The sequence below is a fragment of the Astatotilapia calliptera genome, chromosome 8, assembly GCF_900246225.1.
Source record: "Astatotilapia calliptera chromosome 8, fAstCal1.2, whole genome shotgun sequence".
Lineage (NCBI taxonomy): Eukaryota > Metazoa > Chordata > Actinopteri > Cichliformes > Cichlidae > Astatotilapia > Astatotilapia calliptera.
Window position 1 is genome coordinate 73,785 of NC_039309.1, and position 26,971 is coordinate 100,755.

The following is a 26,971-nucleotide window of genomic DNA, read 5'->3' on the forward strand; positions in this document are numbered from 1 at the left end:
TTACTAATAATTGTATTAGCCAGGAGGCTGAGGTATAACTAAACATCTGACATACTGAGCAGGAAAGTTCAGGAGAGATAGGTGAAGTCCATGCTAGTTTGCTAGATAGTCGGCTATGAGCTAAGCTAAGCTAGCAAATCCCTAAAGACAAATGAATAAACACTATCAGCAGGTGATCCAAAAGAGAGCTGCAGATTACATGATGAAATAAGATGTTTTGCAAGGGTTTTAATGGAAGTGATACCATACCATAACTTGATACCATACCTAATTAAATACATTAAATTATATTAAACTTGTGTTTTGGGCATTTTCTTTTCAGCAGGAAATTATTATTGTTGAAATTGTAAAACTCTAAACTGACCAGTGTGTTAAAAAAACAACAACAAACAAACATATAACATAAAAATATAAAATAAATTTTATATATAAATTATGATTTGAATACTTTTTTGGACAAATGTAAATAAAGGGTAAATGTTGGGATTAAGTGTTTCTGCAATACTATAATTACACATTTAAATAGCAGTCAGCGAAAAGTCTTAATCCTGACCTGAGTGTTTCCAGTTTACAATAGGAACTCTTCACGCAAACAGACAAATGCTTCACTCCTGAATCCTTTAGATCATTGTCACTCAGGTCCAGCTCTTTCAAACTAGAGGACTGTGAGCCAAGAACTGAGGATAAAGCTTCACAGCTCGCCTCTGAGAGGTTACAGACACTCAGTCTGAAAAATTAGAAACAAACACAGACAATAACAATACTGATATTAATGTGTCATTATGGAATTACTAGATATACTAGATTTAGCAATATTTAGCCTTGAATAAATCCTTAATGTTTAATGTGACTCTCAAATACTGAAAAACATTATTATACAGTAACATATGGAAAAAGTTGACTTTTATTCTTAAAATTTTAAACCAATTTATTCTGTCACTTAAGAGAAACTCAGTATTGTTTGAGCTGACCTGAGAGTATCCAGTTCACATTGTGGACTCTTCAGTGCAGCAGACAGAAGTATCACTCCTGAATCCCCCAGGTTGTTGTTACTTAGGTCCAACTCTTTCAAACTAGAGGCCTGCGATGTGAGAACTGACGACAGAGCTTGACAGCTTCTCTCCGAAAGGTTACAGACACTTAGTCTAGGAAAGAAAAAACAAGTTCTATTTGTCAAGGTCCCAGGTCTAGTGACTCAGTGTTTATGTTTTTGATTATTAATATCCTTTGATGTAGTTCATTTCTGGTTATATATTTGATAGTTTCTAGCCTTTAGGTTTTGTTGCTGTGCTTCCCATGTGTTCCTTGTGTTACATCTAGTCATCATTTTTTCCATGTTTGTCTATTTCTTGTTTTACTTTGATATCTCTGTGTCCTGTGTTAGTCTATTCTGCTTTGCTTCCTCCCATTAACATGTGTCTATTTTCAGTTTGTCTGCTTCTCTTCCTGTTGTTTCCAGGTTTCAGGTTTCTTTTCCCATGTTTTAAGTTTCTTGTTTCATGTAGTGTTTTGTGTTTAGATTTTCCAGCTTAGAGCTAGGTTTTTGTTTGTTTGCTTTGTGGTTGGTTCTACTGAAAAAGAACCAGAATGATCAAATCATGCTTTAAAAATCATCAAAATTATTTTAACATTCAAAACACCAGTACAGGGACTGTATAAGAAGCATAATGTGTTGATGCATGCTCAATCATCCAAGTAAGTAAATCTCCCAGCCCATTGTTCCTTCAGTGGGCTGGTTTCAGTCATTATGCAAGTGTACTGTTTATAAGATTGGGGAAACCTGCAGTCAGCTGAGACTGAAGAAGTTACTTGGATGAGTGATGAAACGTTTCTCCCACTGAAAACTCTACATCCAGATGAACAGAATCAACTTTTGGAGAAGCATAATGTGTTCTTTCCTTCTGCTCCTAGTTAGCACTCTGAATGCACAGTTATGGATCAGTTGTTGATTCATCACATACTGTAGTCCACATAGCAAAACATTGCTGCAGTCAAGTCTGTACATTAGTTTCTCAGAGAGAAAAGATTTAAAGTGATTACAAATCATATGTAATGACAGACAACAAAAACCTGGCCAAAATGTTTTGTCTATATTATTTTTACTCTTTTTCATGATTCCGCCACAGAGTGGACAAGAGCTCAGAGGTTCCCAGCGGTCAGTCTGCCCAGCAGCAACAAACACATCTGGACTCCATATTTATGGTCTGTACACATACAATATTAGTTTTATATTCATTCTGTTCACAGTCATGTTCATGATGGGTATGGGGGTATGGGAATTGGTTGTCTCTCATGTAGAAGGTTGATGGTCACATCTCCACCTCCTTCCATCTACATGCCATAGTGTGATACATGTAGTTATTCTTATATCCCTTTCTCCCAGTGACTAGGATGGAGTTCACACAAGAAATTATTTTACTTGTTGGAACAGACAAAAAACAAAGGAAATTTCTAGGTGTTTGACAAAAATTTATGGATAACTAAAAAAGTTATATCAGAAATAAATATATAGCATTTTAAGTCTGTGTTTCAGTTTAAAATGACCTTTATCACATACTGCACAAAGATTACAGAAGGGGAAGGTTTCTTATTATATGCTTTTACCTGTGGAACATAACGCTGGATTTTATCTTTCAGAGAGTGCAGTATAAAACCGTATCCCTGTTAAAACGTTGCCATGGAAATGAACTGAAATGCTGGCTTCAAATGAAATTTTTTGGGCTCTGGATGCAAAGGTATGAGTAAAATGTAATTTATAGGAGCTCAGGAGCTCTTGTCCGATAAGACTTGATTTATACTTCTCTGCTACAGTTTCTGTACTGAAGGTGAGGTAAAAACTCAGCTATGATTACTGACAAAAGAAAATGATGTAGTTAAAGTCTGGTGACAAAAAAACATGAATTAGAAATGGAGAGCACAGACCACCGAGACTAGTAAACCAGGGGGAAGACCACTGAAAATCACAACAGCCAAGAATTTATATTGATTCTGACATTTTTCTTCCATCTGATAAGGGTTACAACCACAAATGTTTCAGAGACTCTGACACTTTCTAATGCTGTGATATATTGAAAGTATATTATACTTAACCGTGGATGCTGAATGCTGATGAAAATTATATTCAATAGCTTTAGAGTTTCTATAAGAGTTTCTATTAGAGGCTAGAACCTATTAAAATATTGTGGGGGGGGGGGGGTTCTTTCAATTGAGCATTTGCTATTTTGTTAACTATAATCAGCATTTTAAAATTAAAGAAGCGAGCACACATTTACATACAGAGCTTTGTTGGAGGCTTTGATCACTGGTAGCAGTCTCAGAAGAGCCTCCTCTGAAGCTGAGAATTTCTTCAAGTCAAACACATCCAGATCTTCTTCCGATGCCAATAAGATGAAGACCAGAGCTGACCACTGTGCAGGAGACAGATTATTTGTCAAGAGACTTCCTGAACTCAGGAACTGTTGGATCTCCTCCACTAGAGAACGATCATTCAGTTCATTCAGACAGTGGAACAGGTTGATGCTTTTCTCTGCAGACAGACTCTCGCTAATTTTCACTTTAATGTACTGGACTGTTTCTTGGTTGGTCTGTGAGCTACTTCCTGTCTGTGTCAGCAGACCTTGTAGTAGATTCTGATTGGTCTGCAGTGAAAGACCCACGAGGAAGCGGAGGAACAAGTCCAGGTGTCCGTTTGGACTATTTAAGGCCTTGTCCACAGCAGTCTGATAGAAGTATTTCTCGTTAGATTCTCTTCTTTCAAACTTCCTGGAGGTTGTGTGGTTTTCTTCCAGCAGATTGACTCCAGAGTCGATGAAGGTCAGGTGGACATGAAGAGCAGCCAGAAACTCCTGAACACTCAGATGGATGAAGCAGAACACCTTGTCCTGGTACAGTCCTCTCTCCTCTTTAAAGATCTGTGTGAGCACTCCTGAGTAGACTGAGGCTGTTTTGATATCGATGCCACACTCTGTCAGGTCTGATTCATAGAAGATCAGGTTTCCTTTCTGCAGCTGATCAAAAGCCAGTTTTCCCAGTGACTCAATCATCGTCCTGCTCTCTGGACACCAGTGTGGATCTGTCTCAGCTCCTCCATCATACTTGACCTTCTTGACTTTGGCTTGAACCACCAGGAAGTGGATGTACATCTCAGTCAGGGTCTTGGGCATCGTATTCCACTTTCTTGTTTTCAGCACATGCTCCAGAACTGTAGCAGTGATCCAGCAGAAGACTGGGATGTGGCACATGATGTGGAGGCTTCGTGATGTCCTGATGTGGGATATGATATTGTGTGCCTTCCACCAACTTCTGAATCTCTTTCTGAAGTACTCCTCCTTCTGTGTATCAGGGAACCCTCTAATTTCTGTTACCCTGTCAATGCATTCCGCAGGGATCTGATTGGCAGCTGCAGGTCGTGTGGTTATCCAGAGGTGAGCAGAGGGAAGCAGTTTCCCTCTGATGAGGTTTATCAGCAGCACATCCACTGATGCGGACACCGTAACATCAGTCAGTTTCTCAGTTTTGTTGAAGTCCAGAGGAAGTCGACACTCATCTAGACCATCAAAGATGAACACAACCTCGAAGTCATCAAAGCTGCCGATTCCTGCTTCTTTGGTTTCAGTAAAGAAGTGATGAACAAGTTCCACCAAGCTGAACTTTTCCTCTTTCAGCACATTCAGCTCTCTGAAAGTGAATGGAAATATGAACTGGATGTCCTGGTTGGCTTTGTCTTCAGCCCAGTCGAGCGTGTATTTCTGTGTTAAGACTGTTTTCCCAATGCCAGCCACTCCCTTTGTCAGCACTGTTCTGATTGGTTGTTCTCTTCCAGGTGATGCTTTAAAGATGTCTTCTTGTCTGATTGTTTTTTCTGGTCTGTCTGGTTTCCTGGATGCTGTTTCAATCTGTCTGACCTCATGTTCATCATTGACCTCTGCAGTCCCTCCCTCTGTGATGTAGAGCTCTGTGTAGATCTGATTCAGAAGTGCTGGATTTCCTGCTTTAGCAATCCCCTCAAACACACACTGGAACTTCTTTTTTAAAGCAGATTTTTGTTTCTGACAAACTACAATGGGAGTTCCTAAAGGCACAAAAGGGCAAAAATATCAATTAAGTATTTATAAACTAGAGATGCCACTTATTTCTACAACAAACAGGTTTTTGAATGCATTTTTGTAGATCTCTTGACACATTAGTAAATGTTTTTTTTTCATCTAGCATAAATCTTTAGAAAAATCCTCTTACTGCTCTGCAGTCGGTCAGCCAGCTCCTCCTGCTTCATTCCCCTGAGGAAGTCTAATGTGATCTTCAAAACTGCATTTCTGCTGCTTCTCCTCCGCTCTTCATCCTCACCTGCTAATACTTCCTCATCTTCCATTTGTCTCTCTGCCCATTCTGGGTAATCTTGACGCAAAACCTTGTGGATCGTCTTCAATTCATTCTTCACAAAAGTAATGATGTCGTCTTCCAGCATCTGGAAAACATTACTGCATTAATGATCTAACCACCCCTCAATCTCTATAGGGTGCTGGGTAAAGAGGAAAGCAGAAGGAAAAGACACACCCAGAAGCAACAAACAGAACAATACCCCAAGGTGAGACAAGACAACGTTTAATGACATACAGTAATGTATACCAAGGCAGTAAAAACAGGGAGTCGAAAAGTACTCAGTCATCATGAAATTCCCCCAGAAACCTGAGCTTATAGCAAAATAACTATGGGATGGTTCAGGCTCACATAATCAAGCCCTAACTCAAAACTTTAACCACAAAGTAACACTAAATGTCTAATCCTAAAACCAGAGAGCATCTCTGTTTTCTGAAACCAAACTGGGAGCTGGTTCTACCCAAGATGGGCTTTGCAGTTGAAGGTTCTTCCTGCCATTCCACTTTTAAAAGCTCTAAGAACCAGAAGTAAGCCTGCAGTCTGAGAGAAGCACGCTTTTTTTGAGATAAGAAGAAATAAGATACCGCGATCTCTTTAAAATATGACAGAAAATCCAGGTTTTGTTGAGCTTGTATGTTGGTTCATCACTGCAGTATTTCTTTACTACAACCATGTTCATGTTCAACACTGGGTTGAATATTATTAAATCACTCTAACTGTTTGCAGTAAGAACTAGGTCCCTCCTTGAAATTCAAAGCATCGCTTATTTAAAAGAATTGAGATATATTTCTATATAACAGCTCGTCTCTGTTGTGACCTTCTCACACTCATGAAAGCAATGGCCTATAAAAGCTGGCCTAGGTCTTCCACTGCACCTGGTGTCTTGGTTAGGTTATGTTTAATAAATGATTTTATATTTATGTAAACTTTTTGTGTAAACTCCCTCCTTGTCACCTACTTTGAGGTGACAAGGAGGGAGTTTAGGTGCTTGTTTGAGATCTTTAGATCCACTGGTAAGATTAAACTTTAAGTCACTAATGATTTACAAGTTGGCTTGTGGTTTGCTAAATGCTTATCTAAGTTGAACTGAGTTGGAGTATAGCCTCATTAAAGGTGGCCCAGGTCTTTCATGCAATCGAATAGAACATCAACTTATTGGTGGTCTTTGCATCTTGTTTAGGTTACGTTTTATTTAGGTAAACGTCTTGCATGAACTCCCTCCTTGTCACTGGGAGAAAGGGATATAAGAATAACTACATGTATCACACTATGGCATGTAGATGGAAGGAGGTGGAGATGTGACCATCAACCTTCTACATGAGAGACAACCAATTCCCATACCCCCATACCCATCATGAACATGACTGTGAACAGAATGAATATAAAACTAATATTGTATGTGTACAGACCATAAATATGGAGTCCAGATGTGTTTGTTGCTGCTGGACAGACTGACCGCTGGGAACCTCTGAGCTCTTGTCCACTCTGTGGAGGAATCATGAAGAAGAGTAAAAATAATATAGACAAAACATTTTGGCCAGGTTTTTGTTGTCTATGAAAATACCTTTAACAACATACTATAAATAAAAATGTGTGCACAGCTAAACAATCGGTGCACAGTGCAAGTTTAGATATTAAAATCTGGACAAAAAAAGCTGCTCAGACAAGAGAGATATCATCACATTGCTCAGCTATTTTGAACCCAAGTCATCAAGCAACAAACCTGAGAGTGGTCCTTGACTCATATTTTAAGCCCAGGGTTAATTTGTTGTCTGTCATTACATATGATTTGTAATCACCTTAAATCTTTTCTCTCTGAGAAACTAATGTACAGACTTGACTGCAGCAATGTTTTGCTATGTGGCCTACAGTATGTGATGAATCAACAACTGATCCATAACTGTGCATTCAGAGTGCTAACTAGGAGCAGAAGGAAAGAATACATTATGCCCGTTTTACAGTCCCTTTACTGGTCTTTTTGAATGTTAAAATAATTTTGCTGATTTTTAAAGCATGATTTGATAGGCTCATTCCTGTGTATATGTCTTACATATTGAGAACAATTGAAGTGGTTTCTGTGAGACAATTAAAATGAATGAATTATCAGCCAAATTCTCAAGATCCACCAGAGCCTTATAATGATCTCTGTCACTGTAAGAACACGATGTTAGAATCCATTTGGGAATCTTCAAATTCACATGTTGCAAAATGTGACAGCTTTTAGATAAGTGAGAACTTATAGAATAAGGATTAGAATACATAGAAAAACCTAGTAAGTCAAATTTTACTTTATTTTGGTACTTCGTACAACCACAATTCTGTGATTACAAACTCTCAAGTCAGTTAATACAACTGCTCAATTACAGCCACTCTAATCACAAGTTTGTTAATTTGTATGCTTTGCTTGTTGCAAATGTGTTACAAAACTAAAACGTGTACACTTGTAGCTATGATGTGAGACAGGAGAGTTGGAGGAGGCATGGAGGGACTAGGGGTAGAGCTCAACCAATCAGAAAGCAGAAGATCAAATCCTGCCTCTCCCTCCTTTTCTCTGTCTGCCATGCTGGATTAATAACCACTGAGCAAAATGTGCCAAGGTAACTTTGTTGAAATATATTAGCTTAGTAATTAAAGAGGATGTAAAACAATGCACATACAAAAGCTCATTTACATGATGGAGCACAGCTTTAAAAAAAAAAAATCAAATAGATGTAACATTGTTACATCTATTTGATTTTTTTTTTTCAATTTAAGAAACAAATGATAAGTAAAGTTTAATTTTTAAGAACATTTAAAGAGATCAATTTTGACCTGTTCCTGGCTGCAACAGTCTTTCCCAAGAGTTTTATGTTAAGAGATCTAGGATATACAGTCCACTTTCACTGTCTGTCTCTTTAGCAGTAAATCTTTCTTTGTTGTTTAGCTAAATTGACTCATTAATAAAGCACTTTATAAATGAGGACTGTGTGGAGGATGGCCTGTTTAAGTCATCAGACTGCCAGGCCAGTTGTACTGGGCCATGCAATCACTTGACAAAGCAGACGTTTGCGATGCGATCAGCACTACTTTATGCAATAAAATATTCTCACCTTTCCCAAGCACAATGAAACAGTTTACTACATAAGAGGTTACTACATGCATGTCACACCAAAAACATAACTGTTGTTACTGAAGACAATTGGAAATTCTATCATTGATCAGCACATCTGCAGCCAAAAAGAAAAAAAAAATCTCCACATTAAAATCTCCTTCACTTACATTTGGAAATAATATGAAATAATATTACGGAATTCAGCCAGTGAGATGACAGGAGAAAAGTAAGGTCTCCAAAAAGTGTGGCATCTCTTCCTCTGAGCCTCTGCATTGTTTTAGCTTTTTCGCAGACATACTACTGATGGGATTCCCATTCGTGCTTTGCTAAGAAACCTAGTTTTGTAGTTTGGATGTGCTTCGGAAAAGGGAGACTACTGATTGCTGCTGACTGCACTGCAACCGACTAGAGGAAGAAACAAACAACTTTTTGACTCCGGTGAAACACCTCTTACCTGACTTAAATAGGTTCTCCTCCACACTGTCCTCATTTATAAAGTGCTTTACAAACCTGAACATTACTGCTAACAGCTGGATTTTTCCGACTGAGTCCAGCTAGCCACTTACTATTAAAGACAAGAAGAATGAAAGGTGCTAAACTTTTTGGAGACCTTTTTTTTTTCTTCATGTCATCTCACTGACTGGATTACTTCATATTAGACAACCCAGTATCACTGTATCAAACATGTTATAAACATGTCCATTTCTGGCTTTGCCTCTCCAAAATGTAAAATAGACATGCATGAAGAAGCATGGTGAGATAATATATTTAAACCAACGAAGTTGGTAGTCAGCAAAAAACATATTAAGTACATTGCAGGGTCCTTAATCATCAGAATCAATTAAGCTAGCGGGCTATTATGTATATATATATGTAAATGTGTTAATAATATCTGTTTAAAAACTTTCCTGGATTTAATTTTCATGTTGGCTTGAGATAAAATATCTCATTCTGCTATTACTGCAATTTATTGCAACTTCTATGTGCCTGTACATTTCATGTTTTGAGAGGCAAAGCATGAAATGGACATAGTGCATGGCTATTACATGCTTTTTCATGATATTAGGTTGGATCAGAAGTGAGGATAAGCAAAGTGAATGCAAGGCCTAATTTTTAAAGTGCTTCACAAACCGGAATATCACAGCTAACAGCTGGATTTTCCTGTAAGAGTGCATCTAGCCAAACAAGAAGGAACCACTTACTACCGAACAGACAGGTATGAAACTGAACAGTATATCCTTGATTTTAAAACAGGAAACACATTGTTGCAGCCAGGGACAACTGAAAAATTGTGATAGTTTGTCTTTGGCAGCATAAAAAGCATTTGTTTTAACCAATACTTTGCACAATAGGAATGTCCAAAGAACTCAGTGAAGATCTAAGAGGAACTATAGATTTATACAAGCTGGGATGGTCTCCTGGAACAATTTCAAAACACTGCAGATTCCAAAATCATCAGTTCTTGCAATTGTAAATAAGTACAAGTTATCATGATGTGTCAGCCCTGTGCCAAGGTCTGGAAGAAGTCCCAGATGGTCAACTTTAGATGGAAGGAAATTGGTTAGGATGTCTGGAAATAACCCAGGAACAAGTACACATTAAACATGATTTGGGAATGGATTAAGCAGGCTTAACATTAAGCTTTAGCTTAACGTCAAATTAATTATACTTCATATACAGACCAGAAAGAACTTTGAAGAACTTTGATCTTCTAAAGAGAGATCAGTTTAATTTATAAAGCACCAAAACACAACAACTGCCGCCTCAAGGCACTTTGTATTATAAGATAAAGACCCCACATTAATGCAGAGAAATCTTTACAATCATATGGCCCCTTATGAGCAAGCACTTTGGTAACCATAATACACCATCAAGTAGTTAATTTAAATCAGACACCAAACTGACAGGTATCAAAGAGTTCATGTTACTATCAGCTTACCTCTCCGCAGCAGAGGGTTGTTGCTCCTTAAATTCAATCAAGCGTTTTTTAGACTGGTCACTCTTAACGGACACTAAGCTGGGTTCAGATCCAGGATGATGTTTGCGTTTAATTCCGTGTTTTTTCCTGTGAATAATGATCGAGCAGTGATTTGAGTATATTAGTAGTAGTAGCATTCTGGCTGCAGAGTTTCTGTGTGGAGTTTGCATGGGTTCTGTTTACACATAGTGACCTGGTGTAAGAACACATTTGTTCCCATTTCTTTAGTTGAATCTATGGAAATGTCAGAGATAACACAGTTTGACAGCCATAAAATAGCATTTATGTACCAACGAAGTGATTCTCGAAGAGCTATTAGCTGAAAAATGGAAAACAAACCAATAAGCAACAGGTCTAAACACAATCTACAGCAAATTATCAGAATCTGAAAGTCGTGTTCTTAATAGCAAAAACTCCAACATAGATCTGAGTAAGAACCAGAGAGATGTCACTGGCGTTTCAGTTGATACAACTAGTTTTGCCGAAGTCTCATTAGAAATTCAATTCAATTCAATTCAATTTTATTTATATAGCGCCAAATCACAACAAAAGTCGCCTCAAGGCGCTTCATAGATACAGAGAAAAAAAACCAACAATCATATGACCCCCTATGAGCAAGCACTTTGGCAACAGTGGGAAGGAAAAACTCCCTTTTAACAGAAAGAAACCTCCGGCAGAACTAGGCTCACGGAGGGGCGGCCATCTGCTGCGACCGGTTGGGGTGAGAGAAGGAAGACAGGATAAAAGACATGCTGTGGAAGAGAGACAGAGGTTAATAACAGATATGATTCAATGCAGAGAGGTCTGTTAATACATAGTGAGTGAGAAAGGTGACTGGAAAGGAAAAACTCAATGCATCATGGGAATCCCCCGGCAGCCTATGTCTATTGCAGCATAATGCATATACTATTATATACTGTACATATATTTATTAGTTTCAGATGTAGCCATTCTTGTATTTTGCTTGTTTACATTATTGTATTTGCACAACTCTGTTGCTTGTGAAGCTCGCACACAAGAATTTCACTCACATGTGCTGTACCAATGTACCTGCACATGTGATGTGACAATAAAAGTGATTTGATTTGATTTGATTTGATTTGATAACTAAGGGAGGATTCAGGGTCACCTGGTCCAGCCCTAACTATATGCTTTAGCAAAAAGGAAAGTTTTAAGCCTAATCTTAAAAGTAGAGATAGTGTCTGTCTCCTGAATCCAAACTGGAAGCTGGTTCCACAGAAGAGGGGCCTGAAAACTGAAGGCTCTGCCTCCCATTCTACTTTTAAATACTCTAGGAACAACAAGTAGGCCTGCAGAGCGAGAGCGAAGTGCTCTAATAGGGTGATATGGTACTACAAGGTCATTGAGATAAGATGGGGCCTAATTATTTAAGACCTTGTATGTGAGGAGCAGGATTTTGAATTCAATTCTGGATTTAACAGGAAGCCAATGAAGGGAAGCCAAAACAGGAGAAATATGCTCTCTCTTTCTAGTCCCTGTCAGTACTCTTGCTGCAGCATTTTGGATTAGCTGAAGGCTTTTCAGTGAGTTTTTTGGACATACTGATAATAATGAATTACAGTAGTCCAGCCTGGAAGTAATAAATGCATGAACTAGTTTTTCAGCGTCACTCTGAGACAGGATATTTCTAATTTTAGAGATGTTGTGCAAATGGAAGAATGCAGTCTTACATATTTGTTTAATATGTGCATTGAAGGACATGTCCTGGTCAAAAATGACTCCAAGGTTCCTCACAGTGTTACTGGAGGCCAAGGTAATGCCATCCAGAGTAAGAATCTGGTTAGATACCATATTTCTAGGCTTTTCAGGGCAGAGTACAATAACCTCAGTTTTATCTGAATTAAGAAGCAGAAAGTTAGCGGCCATCCAGGTCTTTATGTCTTTAAGACATTCCTGCAGTTTAACTAATTGGTGTGTGTTGTCTGGCTTCATGGACAGATAGAGCTGGGTGTCATCTGCATAGCAGTGAAAATGTATGCTATGTCTTCTAATGATGCTGCCTAAGGGAAGCATGTATAATGTAAACAGAATTGGTCCTAGCACCGAACCCTGTGGAACTCCATAATTAACCTCAGTGTGTGAAGAGGACTCTCCATTTACATGAACAAACTGGAGTCTATTAGATAGATATGATACAAACCACTGCAGTGCAGTACCTGTAATACCTACAGAATGTTCTAATCGCTCTAATAGGATATTATGGTCGACAGTATCAAATGCTGCACTAAGGTCTAACAAGACAAGCACAGAGATGAGTCCACTGTCAGAGGCCATAAGAAGATCATTTGTAACCTTCACTAAAGCTGTTTCTGTGCTGTGCTGAGCTCTGAAACCTGACTGAAACTCTTCAAATAACCCATTCCTCTGCAGATGATCTGTTAGCTGTTTGACAACTACTCTTTCAAGGATTTTTGATATGAAAGGAAGGTTGGAGATTGGCCTATAATTAGCTAAGACTGCTGGGTCTAGAGATGGCTTTTTGAGTAAAGGTTTAACTACAGCTAGCTTGAAGGCCTGTGGTACATAGCCGATCATTAGAGATAGGTTAATCATATTTAAGATCGAAGAATTAATTAAACTGCTCAAAGGACTTCTTTGAGCAGTTTTGTAGGAATGGGGTCTAAAAGACACGTTGATGGTTTGGAGGAAATAATTATTGAAGTTAACTCAGAAAGATCAATTAGAGAAAAAGAGTCTAACTTAACATCAATGGTACCAAGAGTAGCTGTAGATAATATTACATCTGTGGGATGATTACTGGTAATTTTTTCTCTAATGATAAAAATTTTATTTGTGAAGAAGTTCATGAAGTCATTACTAGTTAACGTTAAAGGGATTGTTGGCTCAAAAGAGCTCTGACTTTTTTTCAGCCTGGCTACAGTGCTGAAGAGAAACCTGGGGTTGTTCTTATTTACTTCAATCAGTGATGAATAGTAAGATGTTCTGGCTTTGCGGAGGGCTTTCTTATAAAGCAGCAAACTATTTCTCCAGGCTAAATGATGATCCTCTAAATTTGTGACACGCCATTTCCTCTCCAGATTACGAGTCATCTGCTTTAGGGTACGTGTTTGAGAATTATACCACGGAGTCAGGTACTTCTGATTAGAGACCTTAGTTTTCACAGGAGCTACAGTATCCAGAGTCGTACGTAGTGAGGAGGTGAAATTATTAACAAGATAATCGACTTCTGTTGGGGTAGCGTTCAGATAGCTGCTCTGCTCTATGTTGGTACAGGGCATTGAAGATGATAACAGTGGGTGGATTATATTCTTAAACTTAGTTACAGCGCTTTCAGAAAGACATCTACTGTGATAAAGTCTACTCTCCACCGCTGTGTAATCAATTATTGTAAATGTAAATGTTATCAGGAAATGATCAGACAGGAGAGGGTTTTCAGGAAACACTGTTAAATGTTCAGTTTCTATGCCATATGTTAAAACAAGATCTAGAGTGTGATTAAAGTGGTGGGTGGGTTCTTTTACATTTTGAGAGAAACCAATTGAGTCTAATAACAGATTAAATGCCATGTTGAGGCTGTCATTTTTAGCATCTACATGGATGTTAAAATCACCCACAATAATTATTTTATCTGAGCTGAGAACTAGATCAGATAAAAAGTATGAGAAATCAGACAGAAACTCTGTGTAAGGCCCAGGTGGACGATAGATGATAACAAGTAAGACTGGTTTCTGAGTTTTACAGCTGGGGTGGACGAGGCTAAGCATCAGGCTTTCAAATGAATTAAAAGTCTGTCTTGGTCTTTCATTAATTAATAGGCTGGTGTGAAAAATTGCTGCCACACCGCGCCCCCCCCCCGGCCTGTGCTTCGAGATTTCTGGTAGTTAGAATGACTCGGGGGTGTTGATTCATTTAAACTAACAATCATCCTGCTGCAACCAGGTTTCTGTAAGGCAGAGTAAATCAGTTTGTTGATCAATTATTAAGTCATGTACTAACAGAGACTTGGAGGAGAGAGACCTAATATTTAATAATCCACATTTCACTGTTTTACTCTTTGGTTCAGATGTGGATACTGTATTGTTCTTTCTTTGTAATTGTTTATGTTTAAGTTGTTTGTTGCTGGTTTTTAGTTTGTTTTTTGTCTTTTTGGAAGCTGACACAGTCTCTATGGAGATGGGTTTTTGGGGGGGTAGCAGAAGGAGAGAAGCTGCAGAGAAGCGTGTAAGACTGCAACTCTGCTTCCTGGTCCCAACTCTGGATAGTCATATTTTGGGGGGTTTACTAAATTTGTCCATATTTCTAGAAATGACAGCTTCTCCATCCAAAGTGGGATGGATGCCATCTCTCTTAACAAGACCAGGTTTCCTCCAGAAGGTTTGCCAATTATCTATGAAGCCCGCATCGTTTCTGGGACACCACTCAGACAGCCAGCAATTTAAGGAGAACATGCGGCTAAACATGTCACTCCTGGTCTGATTGGGGAGGGGACCAGAGAAAACTACAGAGTCCGACATTGTTTTGGCAAAGTTGCACACCGATTCAATATTGATTTTAGTGACCTCCAATTGGCGTAACCGGGTGTCATTACTGCCGACGTGAATTATGATTTTACTGAATTTACGTTTACCCTTAGCCAGCAGTTTTAAATGTCCTTCAATCCTTCAAGCATCAGGCTTTCAAATGAATTAAAAGTCTGTCATTCCTTCAATGTCGCCTGCTCTGGCCCCTGGAAGACAATTGACTATGGTTGCCGGTGTCTCTAGCTTCACATGTCTGAGAACAGAATCACCAATTAACAGAGTTTGACCCCCGGCGGGTGTGTCGCCGAGTGGGGAAAAACGGTTAGACACATGAACGGGTTGGTGGTGTACCTGGGGCTTCTGTTTAGGACTATGCTTCCTCCTCACCGTCACCCAGCCGCCCTCTCTTCCCCAGCTGCTTGGGATCTGCCGGGGAACAGCTAGCGGGGCCTACGCTGTCTTCGGCTGCACCAGCTACAGCGGCCTGGCTAGCTATGGGTGAATGAAGGGTGCGAAGCCGAGTCTCCAATTCAGTAATCCTGGCCTCCAGAGCTGCAAATATGCTACATTTGTTACAGATATCATTACTGCTAAAGGAGGCCGAGGAGTAACTAAACATCTGACACAATGAGCAAGAAAGTGCTGGAGGGACAGGTGAAGTAGCCATGGTGCTAATGAGTCGGCTACGAGCTAAGCTAGCGAAACAGTACAGAGACAGTGAGTGAATACTTTGGCTATAAATTAGGTAGTGAGTACAGAGAAAGTGTGCTTCGGATGAAGCACGTGAAGATTATACTATGAAAGAAGAATGTATTTAAAAGTTGTTAATTAAATTGCTAAGCAAATAAGCTACTCAGAAACACCACTGTGTTTGAGCAGGAACAGGAAGTGATACTCTACCGCAGAGCGAGTGAACACCAAGTGACAGCGCCACCAAGAGTTGTGTGAGCACATCATGGAAATGGTCAGAACAATTCTACACAGCAAAATCTCCAGTGTTAATTTAACACTGGAGAGTGTCTATATGGGTCAACACTTCTGAGTGTTAAATACAACACTGAGTGTTAAATTAACACTTTTGACAGTGTTATATGTTTAAAAGTAACCTAGTCAGTTTTGAAAATTAACAATGGCTAACACTGAGCAGTGCTGATTTTCTAACATTGGAAAATAACTCAAAATGTTAGAAATATTCCAGTGTTAGAAAATCAGCACTGCTCAGTGTTAGCCATTGTTAATTTTCAAAACTGACTAGGTTACTTTTAAACATATAACACTGTCAAAAGTGTTAATTTAACACTCAGTGTTGTATTTAACACTCAGAAGTGTTGACCCATATAGACACTCTCTAGTGTAAATTTAACACTGGAGATTTTGCTGTGTACAAACTCTGTTTTGCCTTGCATACTGTATTTACATTATTTTTACATGTTTAAATAAATCAATGCAAGTATTTCCAGCAAATTAAAAAAAAAAAAAAAGAACTAGGGAACTTACAGTGGGGCAAAAAAGTATTTAGTCAGCCACCGATTGTGCAAGTTCCCCCACCTAAAATGATGACAGAGGTCAGTAATTTGCACCAGAGGTACACTTCAACTGTGAGAGACAGAATGTGAAAAAAAAAAAAATCCATGAATCCACATGGTAGGATTTGTAAAGAATTTATTCATAAATCAGGGTGGAAAATAAGTATTTGGTCAATAACAAAAATACAACTCAATACTTTGTAACATAACCTTTGTTGGCAATAACAGAGGTCAAACGTTTACTATAGGTCTTTACCAGGTTTGCACACACAGTAGCTGGTATTTTGGCCCATTCCTCCATGCAGATCTTCTCGAGAGCAGTGATGTTTTGGGGCTGTCGCCGAGCAACACGGACTTTCAACTCCCGCCACAGATTTTCTATGGGGTTGAGGTCTGGAGACTGGCTAGGCCACTCCAGAACTTTCAAATGCTTCTTACGGAGCCACTCCTTTGTTGCCCGGGCGGTGTGTTTTGGATCATTGTCATGTTGGAAGACCCAGCCTCGTTTCATCTTCAAAGTTCTCACTGATGGAAGGAGGTTTTGGCTCAAAATCTCACGATACATGGCCCCATTCATTCTGTCCTTAACACGGATCAGTCGTCCTGTCCCCTTGGCAGAAAAACAGCCCCATAGCATGATGTTTCCACCCCCATGCTTCACAGTAGGTATGGTGTTCTTGGGATGCAACTCAGTATTCTTCTTCCTCCAAACACGACGAGTTGAGTTTATACCAAAAAGTTCTACTTTGGTTTCATCTGACCACATGACATTCTCCCAATCCTCTGCTGTATCATCCATGTGCTCTCTGGCAAGCTTCAGAGTGGCCTGGACATGCACTGGCTTCAGCAGCGGAACACGTCTGGCACTGCGGGATCGTTGTAGTGTGTTACTGATGGTGACCTTTGTTACTTTGGTCCCAGCTCTCTGCAGGTATTCACCAGGTCCCCCCGTGTGGTTCTGGGATCTTTGCTCACTGTTCTCATGATCATTTTGACCCCACGGGATGGGATCTTGCGTGGAGCCCCAGATCGTGGGAGATTATCAGTGGTCTTGTATGTCATCCATTTTCTGATGATTGCTCCCACAGTTGATTTTTTCACACCAAGCTCCTTGCCTATTGTAGATTCACGCTTCCCAATCTGGTGCAGGTCTACAATACTTTTCCTGGTGTCCCTCGAAAGCTCTTTGGTCTTGGCCATGGCGGAGTTTGGAGTCTGACTGTTTGAGGCTGTGGACAGGTGTCTTTTATACAGATGATGAGTTCAAACAGGTGCCATTCATACAGGTAACGAGTGGGGGACAGAAAAGCTTCTTACAGAAGACGTTACAGGTCTGTGAGAGCCAGAGATTTTCCATGTTTGAGGTGACCAAATACTTATTTTCCACCCTAATTTACGGATAAATTCTTTACAAATCCTACCATGTGAATTCATGGATTTTTTTTTCACATTCTGTCTCTCACAGTTGAAGTGTACCTCTGGTGCAAATTACTGACCTCTGTCATCATTTTAAGTGGGGGAACTTGCACAATCGGTGGCTGACTAAATACTTTTTTGCCCCACTGTATCATCAGCTAAAGGAGGAAAAAGAAAATAGGAAACAACCCCCAATTACCCCCCCTCTCATTATGCAATTACAGCAACATCAAATTAATTATACTTCATATACAGACCAGAAATACTTTATGAACTTGTATCTGCTGAAGAGGAGACCATTCAGTTTTATTTATATAGTGTCAAATAACACAAAGAAACCCCAACATATCATATGGCCCCCTATGAGGAAGCACTTTGGCAACCATTAAACACCATCAAGTAGTTCATTTAAATCAGACACAAATTATCAGCAATCAAAAAGTTAATGTTCCCATCAGCTCACCTCTCTGCAGCAGAGGGTTGTTCCTTAAATTCAATCAAGCGTTTTTTAGACTGGTCACTCTTTAAGGACACACAGCTGGGTTGAGGTTCAGGTTGGTTCCTGTGAATAATAATGGAGCAGTGATGTGAGAGCTGAGCTGCGACATGTTAAAGAGTCATGGACAGTTAGAGATGGTCATCTCACCTCTGAGCTTTGGTCTGGCTCTCATGTTCCCCACACAGAGTGGTTTTAGAGGGAGGGACTCCCTCCTCTCTTTCCTCACACTGATCCATGCTGCTGAATTCACATCCACATCAGCTCACACACACTTTCTACCTTCACCTGCAGAGGAAACACAAATCATTCATGTGCACATCAACTCAAATCCTCCTTTCCATCATGTGTGCTGTCCAAATATCAGCTGTTCTTTTCTGCTTCATCTCAGTGTCAGAAGAGAAAATAAGAGACACATCCCAGATAGCAAAATTGGCATGGCCTGGATCTGGCCCACACAGTGTGCTTAAACATGGTCCATATACCGCAAAGAATGACGGCCCTCTGGTGGCCCAGATCTGGTTTGCCCGAGGTGTCCCACACATGGGCCAGAACAAGCCCAGTTGCAGACACACTAGATATCCTGTGCTGGCCCATGTGTGGATTACCTCTGGCAAACCTGGTCTGGGCCACCAAAAGGCCATCATTCTTTGCGATATGTGGGCCATGTGTAAGTTCTATGCAGCCACGGGCCAGTTGCAGACACACTGCGGGCCCTGTGGTGGCCCAGAACAGTTTCAACTCTGGCCCCAGTTTTCAGCCTAATATATACATTAATCAAGCCACGCAATAACAACATGTGCTGGAACATAATAGTACAAAAGTAACATGACAAAACTCTGTTCAGACAATGAATGGACTGATATATAGCACTGGATTACTCACAGTGCTCTATACAACATACCACATTTACCCAATTACACACTTTGTCTAAGCTGCTTCCTAACTACATTAATTCTCTTGACATACAGACTGGAAGAGCCAGGGATCGAACCACTAACCTTCCGGTCAGTAAGTGACCTGCTCTACCTCCTGAGCTACAGCTACCCAGCAGAAAAGATGTGCAAACCCTCACTAGGTTTTAGATAAAGTGTACACTGACAAACCTGTCAAACCTGCATTTGAAACGTTGGCTACCACAGCAGTATAGTATTGCAACAAGGCATTTGGGTCTTCTAACTAAAATAGGAAAATACGAACATAAATAGTACTATAATTGCTAGACCTGGCCCACATCTGGTTGACATACACTCTGCCATGACACCAGTCAGTTAGAAGTGCCAGCTTGATGCCGGATCTGGGCCTCTTTTCTATGAGCCTGGGCCACATAAACCAAACCACAATCGGGTCAGATGTGGCATGCCATCATATAAACAGTGCCATCAACTCCAGGCCTGGCCCATATCTGGATGACATACCACTTACCATGCCAGAAGTCAGCCAGCAGTGCTGGCTTGACACCAGAAATTGGGCCAAACCTGTCTGCAAAGTGGGATTAAGTATCAAAATGTGATTATTTGTGACCTTTGTGACCTAATTATTTTATTGAATGAGGTTGGCTTTAATCTTTCAAAATGATTTGTAATAAGCTTTGATCTTTTTTGATAAGTTTTGACTGCCATCCTACCACCATCTTCACATTTTCTTGTGGCCCGAACCTGTCTTTTTTTTTTTTTGACTGTTTAAAATATGAATGTGTGCGTTTACACTGCATGGAACATGTTAACGGCAGCACGGTGGCACGGTGGTTAGCACTGTTGCCGCACAGCAAGAAGGTCCTGAGTTCAATTCCAACATCAGGCCGGGGTCTTTCTGTGTGGAGTTTGCATGTTCTCCTCGTGTTTGCGTGGGTTCCCTCCGGGTACTCCGGCTTCCTCCCACCGTCCAAAGACATGCAGCTTGAGGGGATAGGTTAATTGGATAATCCAAATTGTCACTAGGTGTGAATGTGCGAGTGAATGTGAGTGCAAATGGTTGTTTGTCCCTGTGTGTTGGCCCTGCGACAGATTGGCGACCTGTCCAGGGTGTACCCCGCCTCTCGCCCTATGACAGCTGGGATAGGCTCCAGCGCCCCCCGCGACCCTGAAAAGGATAAGCGGAAGCGAATAAATGGATGGATGGATGGAACATGTTAACCCCTCTCTCTCTCCACGCTTAGCAGTTTGCTGAGAGCTCAATTCAAGTCCAGCAGTTGAAGACAGTGTATCAAGAGGCCGTTTGATAAATCATCTCCAGGTTAGAGTTATTCACCATTAATTGAAGAATCCACTCTGTGGAGGGCTCCTGGAAAAACTGCTATTTATAAGCTTTGATTTTTAAGAGCCTTTCTCGGTCTACTGGCTACAGTCTAATTACCAGAGCAGGAAGAACTTTTTTGTTTTGCTTTTTGTTTTTCATTTATTTTATAAGCTGGCCAAACCTCAGCTGTTGGTTCCTAAATCATTTTAACGCACACTACCTTCTGTCGAGCTGCGGGAAGCGCTTATAAATTATCATAGGGCTTAGAAATCGGGCCGCTATCCTGGACAGATAACAGCTACAATTGACCAGCAAGGTGGGCGAAGCTGGGCTTAGAGGCTTTTAAATTAGTCGTAAAGTTAGGTGTACCAGTACTAACGTTTGGAAGATGAAGTGAAGATGTGACATGGTAATGGAAATAATTTATTGGCAGTCAGTGGCAGTTTTTGTTATATATATAAATGTGTGAAATTGTTATTTGGATGAATGATTAAAGGTGCACATTGTTTTGAGAGAAAAGTGTGTGTGTGTGTGTGTGTGTGTGTGTGTGTGTGTGTGTGTGTGTGTGTGTGTGTGTGTGTGTGTGTGTGTGTGTGTGTGTGTGTGAGAGAGACAACGAAGTCCAGGGAAGTGTGTAAAATGCTGATGAAAGTATTGTGTGAATGAGGCTACAAAGCTGAGCTAAAGAATGGTGATATGTGTGGGGAAAAAACCCCAAAACTATTAATTGTCCTGAGGTCTGAAAGAGCTCTGCTAAGCACGCTGAAGATTTTGATGTGAATGCTTGCAAATGCAAAGAGCTTAGTATATTTAAGTGTGTGTGTACTGAGAGCATTCTTTTATATCAACATTTAGTAGAGTTACAGAGGGTTTATAGACTGTAAATATAAAATAAGAGTTCAATTAGGCTGTAGAAACAGATGAAAACATGAGTTTGTGTGGCTGTGGGAGTGTGTGTCTGGCAGGAAGTGAAGCAGAAAACTGAGCTTGTGACGTTGGTGTGATATGTGAAAACAGAGGAATTAGAGACTGAATGTATTAAGACATAGCAATGAAAATTATATTAATTAAATGTTTTAGTGTGTCAATACAGGTGGACTCTTCTCATATTGAAAACATGAGTACAGCAGCAAAATGATAGATTAACAGAATTGGGATGAAAACAGGCCAGGCTTTGGCTTAAAATTTGACAGCTTCACCTCTCATTCTGTCCTTATCCTGAGAAGAAGCTTAAAAGACAGTAAATCTCCTGATGAAGACAGAAGACAGACAGAACACCGTGTACTTGAAGAATTAACAGCAGGCAAAAAGACAGTGCAACTGAACTATAGCACTGAAGACTCCAGCAGCAGCATGTAAGAAAACACTTGATGGAACATGCACTCTGAATTACAAGGTGGGAAGTTGAACAGTGGGTTGACTGTGTGAAAGCACTGGACAGCACTGGACACTGAGTTTCAGATTTGCCATGCTGGGAGTGAACCTCCAAGAAAACACTGAAAAGATCAAGAGAGAAGCAATGGAGAGAAGAAACAGCTGATTTGGGCCTGTGTTGATCTGAGAGCCCACACCGGAAACTGTGGGAACAGGGACGAGGATCAGTAGTGAGAGGTGAACCTAGATGTGATACAGTGAAAGCACATGGGAAAATTGGATTGAAGATTGAGACTGAACTCATGGAGGTTTAGAAATGTCCAGAGCATCATAACAGAAAGGTAAAAAAAGAAAAAAGAGAGAGAGCTAAAGAGAGAAATAAACTAACAAGTACCTGAATGAATAGAAAAGACACGTGCAAATTGTTACATGTGAAATTATTTTTGGAGAATGTGAATGTGAATGAATGTGACTACATGACATAAATGCTAGATTTAACATACTTAAAGCTAGAGCTGGAGGAATAACTCACGAAAGTCCCATGACAATAAAGTGATTTTTGTGAAAAGGAAAAAGGATAAACCAGTGATTAAAAGCTTACAGTAGTTTTAAAAATAGTGAATTGGTAGTGCTCTTGTGCCGATTGAGCAAAAGAAATGACTACGGTAAAAATAAAAATAATTTCATGTGGTAATGTTTAAATATGCATTTCTGTTGTCAAGGCAACTTCTTAAGATGTGACTCAATATGGAAATTAGCTGAAATTAGTGGTGTCAAAGAAGCTTCCTGTCTGGCTATGTGTCTGAGGCTTTCAATGAAGGAAACATAGCAGTGACTGAGAAGAATTACTTGGTATAATATATAATGGTAAAATAATTAAATAAGGTGGTCAGGTCTGTCCAGAAGTGCAGATTTGGACAGGAAATGTATAATTTAGTGAGGACACATTGTTATAACGTGTTTAGAGTGCTTAATGGGGAATATTACTGTTGTGCAAATGGTGCTGCTTTTAACAAGATTTTCTTTGTATTTAGCAGGTGAAATTATGTCAGTTGACCTCAGATTGTCAGGATGCTGAAGAACCTGAGGCCAACATGTTGTTAGATGAGTAAGCAAAACTTTTCTGTGATTAAGATTTTTGGGGTTGTTGTTTTAGTGATGAGTCGATTCTGTCGGTTAGGTTAGGGTTGTTTTCTTATTTTAATAGAGGGAGTTTTACTAATCATGGACATGGTTAGAACTTGGCCCTTTAAAATTGTGACAGTGCACTTAGAGAAATCCTGTCAGGTGATTATGTTTTGTGTTTTGATGAGCTACTAATCAGCTCTCTTTTTCTCATTTTTGTTCAAAGCAGGCCTGCACGATTGAATTAACAGCGCTGTAAAGAAAAAAATTTCGGGAGAGCAAATATAAGGTGAGCTTTTCCAGATTACAATGGGCTGGGGAGAAGCCATCTGTGGGAACCCGGTTCCTGTCTAAAAGGATTGCCATGTGTCAATCCAGACCAAAAATGATGAACAATAGTTTTTTCTTTTGAGTGAATGCGTGTGAGTAAGTGAATGTGTGTGACTGGACTGACGATATGGACTAAAGGTTTGACTGACTTGACACTGAAACAAAGACTGGACCAAGGTTAGGATGAATAAAGGTTAACAAACAATTCACCACGTAAGGGGGAGAAAGGGAGACTGGAGGTTTACATAAGTTTGGAGCTGCAGACTTTTTTGGGTTGCTGATGTTTCCTTTAAGCAAATTTTGTGTTATTGACTGGGTGTAGATTATGGTAGTACATTATATTGTGGGGAAAATGCCAAATGCTAAAGGGGGAGAAGCAATATTTATGAGTCACATAGGGGATCGCTAGACTTTTCATATAAAATGCAGTTATACATTTGCATAATGACTGAAACCAGCCCACTGAAGGAACAATGGGCTGTGAGGTCAGTTCCTTCAGTGGACTGGTTTCACCCATATGGAAAAGATATATATATAAATCTTATAAAGTTTGTATCTGTCTTGTGTGAAACTTGTATGAAAAGCATACAAGAGTGAAAACAGATATAAGATCCCTTGAAAAATTATATAATGAAACTTGTATGTTTTGGATACTTACTAAAACAATATATGAAAGTAATGAGAAAGTGGCCACTATCATGAGTAAATCATGTAAGCCTTATACGATTTACTCATGAAAGTGGCCACTTTCATGAGTTAAGTCATATAAGTTTTTACTATTTCTTTTCCATATGGGCAAGTCATTATGCAAGTGTACTGTTTATAAGATTGGGGAAACCTGCAGTCAGCTGAGACTGAAGAAGTCACTTGGATGAGTGACGAAACGTTTCTCCCAGAAAACGCTACATCCAGATGAACAGAATCAACATTTGGAGATTTATTTTCCTGGATGATTGAGAATGCATCAAGACTTTTTCTTTTAACCCTTGTGTGGTGTTCGTATTTTTGTTACTCAGCCAGTGTTCATGGGTCTGGTGGACCCGCTAGAGTTTTGGCTTTCCAAATTAACACTATCAAACAATTTTATGTTAAATTACTCAACAGATGTTTACTTCATCCCAATTACAAGACATATGAACAGCAAACATGGTTAATTTTTTCCCTTTACCTTTGTTAGATCACATTTATGAATTAATGTGCTTCTCGTTTTTCTTTTATATAAAATGTTATAAATAAATCAGTTATAATCAAGTGGAGTGAGTGGAAAGACACAACACATTTACACGTGAAAAAATAATTAATTGTTTAATTTTTCTTTTGAAAAAAACTGAACACGGGTCTCACAGACCCGAACACCATACAAGGGTTAAGTTTCTTAAGATGTGGTGAAGTATTTTCAGTTTCAGTAGCTGGTCTTTAGCTTATTTGACACATAAAATGTGTCAAAAAGGGGGGATTTTGGGTTTAATTTGAAATAAGGGGCTTTGTGATCATGTTATGATTTTCTGGGTGTTTGATAATTTAGCTCTAATAAAACTTACTCATAAGTAATTGCTTCTATGCTTAAACGTAATTGATTGAAAATATTTGTTTTCTCTTTGATCTTTTAAAATGATTTTCTTACATGAAGAGATGATCTGTTGTGAAAGGTGACAGAGGGTAGTAAAAGGTCAATGTAAAAAAAAATGCTTGCAGAGACAGATAACAGGAAGTTAAGACACAGTTTGCTTGGAAACTTTGCACTTGCAGAGCAACAGTTTTTTTTGTACAGGATGTTCATGATCAGATAACAGAAGAAGAGAGCTTCTTAAAAGGGTGTCAAAAGTGTCGCTTTTTTCTTGTTTTTTTTAAAAAAGAAATTTATTATTCAAGTTATGTTCACATTTCATCTTTGGTCTGTATTTGAGTCCTCTATTCACTCTACACACAGTCAGCAACACTTCAACAGCAGATACAGATTTTCAGAGGTTTGTGAGTTTTAAATAATTTTATTGCTGTGATGTCATTACTGTTGATGGCTTCCATTTTCATTTAGGTGTAGCTGTGGGGGCGGGGTAACTACAGCAGGACTGCAGCGAATCCCTCAAAGCATCCATAAATCTGTCCTACAGGATCATTGGAGAATAACAGCAGCACTCAGAAGGAACCAGCAGGGGGCACTCACTTAGTGCTTTTAAATATTCTCCATGAATTCTGGAGCATATTTAACAGATAAACGTGAACTCTGATCCTTCGTTAAACAAAAACAAAAAAACTTGAACATCATAGTCAAGCTGGAGTCCAGCATCTGAAGCAGGTTCTCATATCAGGACTCCAGTTTGATAGTTTGACTGTGAGCCTGTTCAGAGTCCACATGAACACTGAGTGTGACTAAACATCACAGCACAGTCACACTTCCCCTGTTAAAGAGGATCAAACAGTGGCAGATATGTTTGATCCAACAACGTTCCTCATGAAGATGCCCACACAGACTGTAAGTCTGATGTGATGTGAGGAAAACAAATCTCTACCGGCACACTCTGATTGAAAGGCTCTAAGCTGGATGTTGGAGACTTTGTTGTTGCTTTGGAGTCTTTATCCAGCACCAGACATCAGAGATGAAACGAGTCTTCTCCGCAGAAACACTCTAACAAAGAGCAGCTGCTTTGTGATGAGGAGGTAACCTCAGAGACTGGAATGAATTAAAGTTTCACTTACTCAGCTTCTTTCCATGAACTTCTTCACTCTGTAGCTCTGCTGTCTGCACCAGGTCTGTGTAGAAACAGAAAATCCTCTGCTTCTTCGCCGTCGTCACTCCTCTGTATCTGCAGGCTGCTCTCACATTAAGCACTCCACACCATAAAAGAGTCTTAAGATGTGGCTCGCGGGTCAAAGATCAGCTAACACACTCATATAAAATCCACACTGTAGATAGCAACACGCAAATAATTTTCAACAATAGTGTCACTACGGGTGTGTCTGTAATCTTAAACACTATAAACATTAAACAATTCAGACCATAAACGAGACTTAATCTGCAGCACATGGATCAAAGGTAAGCTGCTGCATCCTCATATGACTTTATATCAATAATTAACCTGCAGCAAATGTTCCTCAGTCTGTTTCTTTGATTATAGTCTACTAAATCCACTCAGAGCAGCAGCAGCCAGTCCCATCATCCAAAAGAAATCATGTGACATTTGCAGCGGCTCTTCTGCTTTGACATGGGTTCAAAAGTCCCTCCTATCTCCTTTTCCTAAACTATTTTCTTACATCACCAATGTCAAGGAGAGGTGGGTAGGAGAGTTGGTAAGGACTTGGGAAAACATCTGAGCTCTGAGAATCTGAACAACCTCACACTCGTCTCTCCTTAGCGATGTGACGCCAGATTTCTGCCATTTTGAAAGTATAATGTGCAGAAAATGGAGTGCAGAATGCATATTTTAATTTACCACAGCATGTTTTAAACCTGTTGTTTTATGCAGGCAATTTAAATGAGAACAGCCTGTGAACATGAAGTTTGAATTTTAAAGAAAAGAA

General features: G+C 39.6%; 1 protein-coding gene and 1 long non-coding RNA gene across 3 annotated transcripts in view; one reads left to right on the forward strand and one right to left on the reverse strand.

The window, feature by feature from the left end:
- LOC113027904 (NACHT, LRR and PYD domains-containing protein 3-like) overlaps positions 1 to 18,624 on the reverse strand; it is a 32,599-nt gene extending 13,975 nt beyond the window's left edge. Inside the window, exons 1-8 of the mRNA XM_026177728.1 lie at positions 18,536 to 18,624; positions 18,422 to 18,451; positions 10,407 to 10,532; positions 6,786 to 6,861; positions 5,236 to 5,464; positions 3,277 to 5,071; positions 972 to 1,145; positions 554 to 727 (exon numbers count right to left, since the gene is read on the reverse strand). Coding sequence (XP_026033513.1) covers positions 554 to 727; positions 972 to 1,145; positions 3,277 to 5,071; positions 5,236 to 5,464; positions 6,786 to 6,861; positions 10,407 to 10,532; positions 18,422 to 18,451; positions 18,536 to 18,624 — 2,693 coding nt within the window. The remainder of the gene's footprint in view (positions 1 to 553; positions 728 to 971; positions 1,146 to 3,276; positions 5,072 to 5,235; positions 5,465 to 6,785; positions 6,862 to 10,406; positions 10,533 to 18,421; positions 18,452 to 18,535) is intronic.
- A 1,906-nt stretch (positions 18,625 to 20,530) lies between these two features.
- LOC113027905 (uncharacterized) lies at positions 20,531 to 26,611 on the forward strand. Of its 2 annotated transcripts, none has more exons than XR_003273167.1 (4): positions 20,531 to 20,620; positions 23,032 to 23,105; positions 23,349 to 23,411; positions 25,488 to 26,611. It is a non-coding gene; the product is annotated as an uncharacterized LOC113027905 (long non-coding RNA). The 2 variants fall into 2 exon arrangements; XR_003273168.1 differs by having other exon boundaries at positions 23,352 to 23,411.
- The last annotated feature ends 360 nt before the right edge of the window (positions 26,612 to 26,971 follow it).